General features: G+C 37.7%; 1 protein-coding gene across 1 annotated transcript in view; it reads right to left on the bottom strand.

Annotated features, from left to right (window-relative positions):
• Window positions 1-916: 916 nt before the first annotated feature.
• LOC104282449 (protein-lysine methyltransferase METTL21E-like) overlaps window positions 917-8886 on the bottom strand; it is a 16897-nt gene continuing 8927 nt past the window's right edge. Inside the window, exons 3-5 of the mRNA XM_009880546.1 lie at window positions 4847-5004; window positions 2314-2431; window positions 917-1389 (exon numbers count right to left, since the gene is read on the bottom strand). Coding sequence (XP_009878848.1) covers window positions 965-1389; window positions 2314-2431; window positions 4847-5004 — 701 coding nt within the window. The 3' untranslated portion in view covers window positions 917-964. The remainder of the gene's footprint in view (window positions 1390-2313; window positions 2432-4846; window positions 5005-8886) is intronic.

Raw genomic sequence — 8886 nt, 5'->3', positions numbered from 1 at the left:
ACCACTGAAAACAGGAACACGCAGTACCGAGTGGCTAGGAGAAAAGTATTTTCTCTGCCCATATAAAAAAAAAATAAAAATCTAAGCCTGCCCATGCCTCAGCCACACCGTGTCAGGGTGGTTTAATCTTCTACCTTCCGTCACCACCAGCCGGCACTGCAAAACTCCTCTCTTGATGGCCACTGTCCGTTTTCCATTGTTGCTCCCTGAGGTCCAGATAACAGTCTATTTTTGGAGGGGCAGATCTCCAAGAATTTAAGGTCTTTGCAAAGGGCAGTTGGTGATATGCTGTAATCTTCTTATTCAAGACCTTTGTTCAAGCAACAAAACATTTAACTCCCTCTGGCCTCATGTGTGCATCTGTCTGTTGAAGAATCCCTGAATCTAAATAAAAAACGGAAAGGGAAAAAAGCATAATCACTAAATCAAAGAGTAAATAATATATTCTGTCCCTTTATTATGACAGTATATTTCCCAGGTGGGTTTTTTTCAGCTAATTTAATGTCCTATAAAGGCTATTCAAAGGAAGGATTTACACAATAGTGGGAATGGGGAAAGATCAGATTTAACACCACAGCTTTTAAGTACAAAGATTTATCATAGTCTTAAGTTTTAAATGATTGGTTGATCTCATAAGACACTGTTCAAAGCTGCAATTGAAAGCTATTGGAAATATTCACTACGTGTCCCGTAACAATAATGGTAAGATGTGTGAAAGTTATTAGTGTTGTCAGCTTAGTACATAAAAGTCAGGAAAACGTCAAAGATACATTTCTTCTGTGTATAAAACTAATAGCAAATTGAATTTAGGAATTCATTGGGGATGCACTAGGAACCTAATATTTTGTTTTAGCTATCTCTAAAAATGTCATTATGCAGGTGTTAGCTGCTACTAACATGGAAATTATTAAAAAATGAACAAGCTGAGGAACAGCTGGAACTGTCACCCCCCTGTATCTCTCTTTCAGACCATCACTTTGGAAAGTCTAACTTTCATCCTGCCTTTCCTCATTGCCTTATACAAGGTTATGTTCAAAGTGGGGAAATCAGAAATCACCTCTAAGTCAAACAGTGTCTGAAATCTGCCCACAAATTGGTTTTCTTTCTCCAACCTAAATTTCATAGCCCACAGAATAACAGTGTCATTCTTGCACAAGTGATCAAAAGTTAGGAGAAGTTCATCCAGGAAGGGATGGTGGTAAACTACATCAGCAGCCAAAATGTAGTCAAAATGACAGGAAGACCTAGGAAAGTTCTTTTCCAGATCAATTCCCCACGACAATTCCTTAACACAAGGCTGGTGCTTGCATTTCAGCTTTGTATTTTGGAGAACATTGTGCTGAAGGTTTCCCAGCAGTTCTGGCAAATCAGTGGCAGTCACAAGTGCACCTGTGACAGGGAGAAAACAAAGGTAATCTTTGAATATACTTCAAGACTTGAGTAAAAGCCCATTCACAAAAGCCACTGCACAAGTGATTTTACCAGGTAGCTCTCACTGCAGGGAACAGAACACTGCAAATGCTCCCAACACCACTTAACCACTGCACTTAAAACAAATATTTGGTTCCTGACAGTTCTACTCTACAGATTGCCATCTAAATGCAGCTGGGGATGGGTGGGGAGAAATTAGATACTTACTGTGCCTTGATATCATATTGATTAAATTAAATAGGGCTTGAAGAACACCAGTTACTGACTCCAAAAACAGTCAGCATGAGATTTAACCATTGTCTCAGGTTTTTTCATTTTAACATAGTAAGAAGATTTTTCAGATTACAGAAAGCTAAGATTCTGTTACAATGCAGAAGTTACTGATTTGGATTACTCTTGAGGAAGAATAGGCTACCTGGAGAGAAAACACAACAGTGTCTGTAGCAGAAAAATCAAAGATCAGTTGCCTAAAGAAAATGCTGAACATAAATAGAAAGAAAGTGACCTGGCATGCAAGAGCTGTTAGGTCAATGGAAGGTGATGTATTGGTCATACCTACATTTGGCTTCATCTGGTTGCCACTGACATTCCGTGAGGCCACCGGTTTCTTATTTTGGTCCCCTGTTTAACACTGTTAATGACAACATTATCTACTGGGACCTCCTTTATTGTACCAATACACTCACAGTTTTACAGAAAAAAAAAAAAAAAAAAAAAAAAACCCCGAATAGGTTTCCAAACAAGCCTCTTTGGAATTTACTTTTCTTGCTCTTGGAAGCTTTCGAACAATGGCATTTTAGAGGACCTGAGCCATTTCCTTTGCCCTCCAGTATTCATCTGAGAGGTGTTTGCAAGAGCATAAGAGCAACGGCACATACTCACCCAGTAAACTGGCTACTATGGAGACCAACCCAGTTCCAGCTCCAATTTCAATCACATTTTTGTCAACCAAATTGTATTGTTTAGAATTAGTTTCCAAAAAATAACACAGAACAAGAGCCTGTAGGGGAGGGAATCCATGAACATACTGAATAAATAAATGAAAAAAACCCTTTATTAAAAATGCATTGTCATTTAATAGCATGCAAAAAAAAATTCTTTTCTAATTTCATGTCTGTTCAAATGAGCAATATTCATTCAAGCGCTGTCCCTAAAGGATCACAGCTCACTATGATCTTTGAGCTCTACAGGCTGACAAAATAAATGCAGCAACATGCCTCAATATAGGCTTGCAAAGCATTACAGCCAGAAGGAACAACTGCAATTATCTAATCTGTCATGCTGCATAACATGAGCTATAAAATTCCAGTCAGCAATTCCTGCTTATAACTGCGCTTATTTCTGGTTGAGCTAAAATATGCCCTTCACAAAGACATCTTGATGTAAGGACTGGTTGTAAGAGAAAATCCACAGCAATCCTCGTTAAGCTCTTCCAATAGTTAATTATTTCTAACAATAATTAAGTACCTTAATGTTTCAAAAGGGAACAATAGATTTACCCCTTTTCTTCCAGTTCGATTTGTTTTCAGGTCCTCTGTGCTTACCTTGTTAGACACAGCTAACCTTTACAGCAAATAAAGCCACAGAGCCCTCTACAACAGACTCCTTATATACGCATTTATAAACTGTGACTAAGCTTCTTCAGCTCTTCTGTCCTGTCCCACACTGACCAGTGAGTTTTAGTTCATTGTTGAAATAGAAATTGCTAATTTTATCTCTCTGATAAAGATAGTTTCCAGCTTGTCTCCCACATTTTTTCCCAGACTTAGATAATTGTATAGTCTCCATTGACAAATATGTACGATGCTTGCCACATCCTCTTGCAATACAGATGACCATTTGGAAAGGCAATTATTAGTGGCTCAGTCTGGCATAGCAAAATTGTACTCTTAGTTTTACTTTTAGTCAGTTAAGAAGAAGAAGGAAAGGAGCAGGAAGAATGTTGACCCAATGTTGACATGCTAGAAATTTAGAAATTCGAACAAAGTTTTTGTTTTCTACCTCTTGAGAGCAAAGAGAGTGGTGTCTTTTATGCAAACTTACACACACATCATAATCAACAGCATTTTGATATAGAAATAAGTCTGTGAGCACCAGGAATAATTAAAGCCAGGTTTCTAAAGATTGCATCTGATGTTTGACTGACATTATATGACACATTATATTAAGACTTCCTCTTAGTCCCATATATTCCTATAATTTCTTCCCTCGGAATTTTGCCATATTCTGTTGTAGAAACTGTCTGGAAGGAGCAAAATTTCTGTGGGTTAAATTAGGGAAACTTCGAAATATGGCTTCTTTTCCATGAAACATGCAGAAACTTTATTTTCTTTAAAGTTTCTGCCCTCTCAACAAATTTGGCTGAGGTTTTTTTGGAAGAGTTCAAATACTGCTGGAGAGAACAAGAAGGGAGAACATGAAGAGACACAGACAGAAGGGTTGCCTTCTTTCCACAGCAAAACTGGCTAAACTTTCCCAGGAAAAAAAAAAACAACAAAAAAAAAACCAACCCAAGTTTTCAGTACTGCTCACGATTTCATAAGAATAACTGACAGTCAGCCAACTTTTCCTCGAAGACATGCACTGAGGCTGCCAAGAGGTACAGTATAAATGACTTTTCCAAGTCTGCTAAAACAAGGAAAATTGTTTGGAGTACAAAAGAGCAAAGTACACTAACTCTCCTCAGATGAATTATGCCCATATTTCTTAAAAATAGTACAATCCTAGGAGGCTGGTACCATTGGGCCAGAAATGGAACCTCTTGGGTTTTAGTCCTCTCCCTCCTATAGAGGTTCCTGGAGATTATTCTGTTTCAGGGATGTTCACTGAATGCCGCAAGTGTCAGCGATGCACCTCCCTGACTGCAGTGCTTTCTTTCACTCCTAATTATTTCAAAACAGTCAGCTAGCTGCATTGCATAGATTCTAAACCTTGAGGAAGGCTTTTTGTATAGTGGGTGTTCAGCTCCAGCTGAACTTTTTCCCATGTCCACGTATTTACAAGGTAAATAAGACATCTGTATTTTACCAAGTAAAATACAGTCATCTGTATTTATAAAATGTACAGAAATGTAATCGTTATGAGACTGCCACATTTCCCTCAAAATATGCGTGTAATTGGCTATTAGAATCAAAAGTTACCAGTAGGTGAGGAGGGGACACAAGATCATACATCTTGTGTGATAAGGGCACAAACAAGAAATGCCGTTTGAGCTTTGAGAACAAGGAATCCATAAAAAAAAAAAAACAAAACAGGCTAAATTCAGGTTTGGGATTTGCAGAATGCAGACAGAGAAGCACAGAATGTTTTCCTTGGCTTTACAACATACAACAAAACATATTTATCATGCAAAACAAATTAAAAGTGCTAGAAGACTCCAAAACTAAAAAATAACAATACTACGTAAATATTGTACCGATGGCCAGACGACTGCCCCGTAACAATCAGTGGCTTCTGTAATTCTTATCTCATGGTCAGCAAAGTGAAAGCCTTCCCAAGCCTTATGAGTTATAACAGCAGGAAAGAAACGCCTTCTCATGATTTCTGCAACTATCTTTTCATCTTCTTTTTCCCCTGGAAGCAAAAGCATAAAATTTCAAACAAGCTGAGTGGACTGATAATGAAACTAACAATTTATATTGAAAAGCTGATTTGGAAGCAAGAATGTGAATTACATCTTGAATAAAAATATATTTCACCATTAATGGTTAGCATGATACATGGGAAATCTGAATTCCAATTGAAGTTTTCAGTTTATGACTAAATAATTTCTCTCTTGTTTTGCTGAAGAGGCCAAGTTCATAAAAAGTAAAGAAATGGAATGTTACCATATATTGCTTTCCATTTCAGCAATCCAAATGAAGTTTTATAACTTCTTTTTCCCTTCAAGAACCGCTGCCCTTGCACTCACTGTCTTATGTGCCCGGACTTTTTATTATTTTCCATATCCTTTTACTGTTCACTTTCCCCACATTATGGTTCTTTTTGACAGTAAACAAAAGGAGCCACAGTATCATTTATAAGTCTGTCACAAAACTTGTGAAACAGATCCTAGCAACACAAATTATGACAGACAGGAGCGAGAGCACTGGTGTTGTCAGGAAAGCTTATCCACCCACCCCAACAGAGCCCTGTCAGAGGGATTCTTTCCAGTTGGCTTGATATCCTGAATGCCATCCCTGTTGCTAAGCAAAGGATATTTATGATAGCTAACATAATCCTGGATAACTCTTCTAACAGGAGAGGATTCATTCTTTTTTAGCTGAATACCAAGCCAGTTTTAGTTTTGTCAGCATCGCACAAAGCTGCACCACAATGTTACCAAAAAAAAAAAAAAAAAAAAAAAAAGTGAAGCTGTTCAGAGCATTTTCTTAGCAAAGTTTAGAATCATTCCAAGTTTTTGCAGGATATTTGCTTTCACAGCCAACTGTGATCTCTTGGCAAATCAGCTAAAGTAAAACATGTTTACAAGCTACACCTCCCAGAAAGCACGCTAGAGATTTAGATAACTGGGTTACCATCTTGTCCAAAGCAGAGTTCTGTATCAAGCCCACAGTTACCACTGAAATCACAGATATGAAGATTAGGATCTGCAGGGAGACTGCAGGCCCAATGGCTACTAAAAATGAAAACATTTATGTTTTAATCAGCATAAAGCATATTGGTCTACTGAAGATTCTTCACTTTTTCTTCCCCTTCAAATCACTGCTGTCACAGCACATAATGGCCTCAAGTGCTGTCATTTGCTCTGCCATATGCCACGGTATTTTTATTGCCATAACCTACTGATAAGGTCTCTCTCCCTTCCTCGTGATAGACAGGCCAAAGAAGAAAAGCACGGGTGAACAAAGAAAGAGATGATACCAAACAAAAACACATTAGGAAGGTGTTCAGGCTCCATTAGCCAGTGCTTTGAGCTTGTAACTTAACTTACTCTAAGCATCAGAGGAAACTAGACAATAACAACAAACATGTAAGAAAAAGCAGAAATGTTCAAGTTCAGTCTTAGTATGTTGACACTAAGACATAATTTGAAAGTTAAAAAACAAACAAAAAAACCCTACAATAACAAAAAACAAACCAACCCACAGTACTCCAAGAATTTCCTGGGGAGGGGAAACCCTAATCATGGGGTACAGCAAAATTAAAAATAATGTAATGCATATATTACTAGAAAAATATAAGCAGTATAATTTTATAAAGGTAACTTCAATAAAATAGTCAACACTGAAATTATGATATTTTAAGATGTTAGGAAGTAAGCAGTATGTGGCAGCCCATTACATCTTCTGCAAGCCTCCAATGTTAAGCTGAGAGAAAACACATGCGTCATTGTGCCTGCAAGCAGGGAACACTGCACAAACAGGAGTTAAGTGCCAGAGAAATGCTGCTCCAGGGCAAAATTAATCTTTTCTTATGAAAGAATTAATACGAAGCTGTCTTATTACACAAATCGTAAGTGTATTTAATATATCATCCTGTTTCCAGGCATACGAGCTATAGCCTGCTTTTAATCTTCTCTGATTGCTTAGAGCAGTCTGATCTTGTTCCGTGATCAGTACTAGCTGTGGAAGTAAAAAGCTATTACTCCTATTACCCTCCAATTACAACCATTTTTCTTGATTCTTCCTCCCTTGACATCTGTTTTGGATCCAACTTTGTTGAGAATCCGTAACTTATTAAAGTCTTAACTTATAAAACTTCTGCCAGAAAATCTATAAAACTTTATCGGTATTACAGCTACCCCACTAGCGCTCAATAAACATTTCCCACCTATTCCCTACATTATCAGCAATCTTTCCTCTTAAGGCTTGCAGAGCACCTACCCTAACAGAGTTTGTAGGCCACTGCTCCCCACCTGAGCTAAACTGGCCATGCCCATGAAAGAAGCATCCCAAATCTGCTGATTAATAACACCACTTACATTTTTGGCCATCTTATCCCTTTGGTAATCCCCCAGGTGGGTTATCTAGATGACTTTACATAATATTTATATTTTTGCCTTCCCCTTAAGATCTTACTATTGCAGAGAATCAAAATGAGTATGTGTTTCATCTGAGATGATCATATGGTAGACAGGCTTCAAAACCCTAATGAGAAATTTTATTAGGACCAGGATGCTAATGATTCTGATGATAAGTGCTGACAAAATAAGGAGTGTGGACTTTTAGTCAGATTTGCTTACTTACATACAAGTTTCCCTTCATGCTGCAAAAGGCACTTTTCTGTTTTCTGCTTTCTGTCTTACAGAATAACTAAACTTCTTGTGGGACTGCACAAAAGGAAAGAAGTTAATTTTTCTGTAACTGCCTTCAGAGCAGTCAGAACAGAAAAATAATGAACTAGTGGGAAATCTTTCAAGCAACAGGAAAATTGTTACTATAGTAAGCAAAATTCAGGCGAGATGAAGTCTTCTAATACCTGCAAACATTGAGAAAGTTCTGCTGGTATTTTGATCAAACTAGTTTCTTGATAACAGATGTAAAAACCTGATAGGAAGTTATTCTCCTGGAAGTGCTTATCTCTGTGTTAGTCCGTATTATTTTGTTCAGGAGGAAAAATTCTTGCAATTATGACTCATTGAATGGATTTTAATGACATTTTAAGACAAGAGCTGACTCATCAATAGAATAGAGTCAGACAAGAGAAGTAGAGGCTCAACTGATCTGGTTCTCAATTCTTGTAAGAATGGAAGTGCATCATGGGCATTTCCAGCAATACTACTTGAAAACCTGTACTAAACTGTCAGAACTTGAAGGTCTGCTAGGACTGGTTCCTCCCTTCTTCATTTGTCTGGGTTTGACCAGGTACGTTTGCCCTCACTCCCCTTCTGAGATGTGGAGAGGCATGGAAAGGCATGGAAGTGGTATATACACAGAATGAATTTCTTCAGCCCATTCATCTCTTTGCGTGAGCATGTACATGCAGAAACCACTGGAGTTTCAGGTGGTAGAACCTTATTTACATTCAGATGAGACATTCTTATCCTGTTCAGGTAACATACAGAATCTGAGATAACTTTTGTTAGTGAAACAGATAGCGCTCCTTTGGTCTTGAACTTGTGTTCACAAAGAAATTCCCATCTATAGAAGCCCCCAAATCCTTCTTGAAAAAGAATTTTAATGTCTTTAAGTTTCTTGAAACTTTCTGCCTAATAAGGTACTTTCTTACAGTGTTCTTTGAAATATTTCAGGTAAAGTATTGTTTATCATAAAAGCCTAATGTCTTTGGAGCATGTTCTTTGAACTCCCTTGATTTTAAGTTAATATTGGGGCTGAGGGAGAAAAGTCATATACTGCTGACGCATCTTGCACTATATCAACCAGATCATTAAGAAAACAGCGTAAACATTGTTCTCAAAGGCAAAGCAATCATTGCTACTACAACTGAAACATGAACACAGTTTTCCAAAGAGACATACTAAATCATGTGGAAGACTGCAGTTGTGAAGTCAGT

The sequence above is a fragment of the Charadrius vociferus genome, unplaced genomic scaffold, assembly GCF_000708025.1.
Source record: "Charadrius vociferus isolate BGI_N301 unplaced genomic scaffold, ASM70802v2 scaffold180, whole genome shotgun sequence".
NCBI lineage: Eukaryota > Metazoa > Chordata > Aves > Charadriiformes > Charadriidae > Charadrius > Charadrius vociferus.
Note: the sequence above shows the minus strand (reverse complement) of the source record. Positions and strands in the feature narration are given on the sequence as shown.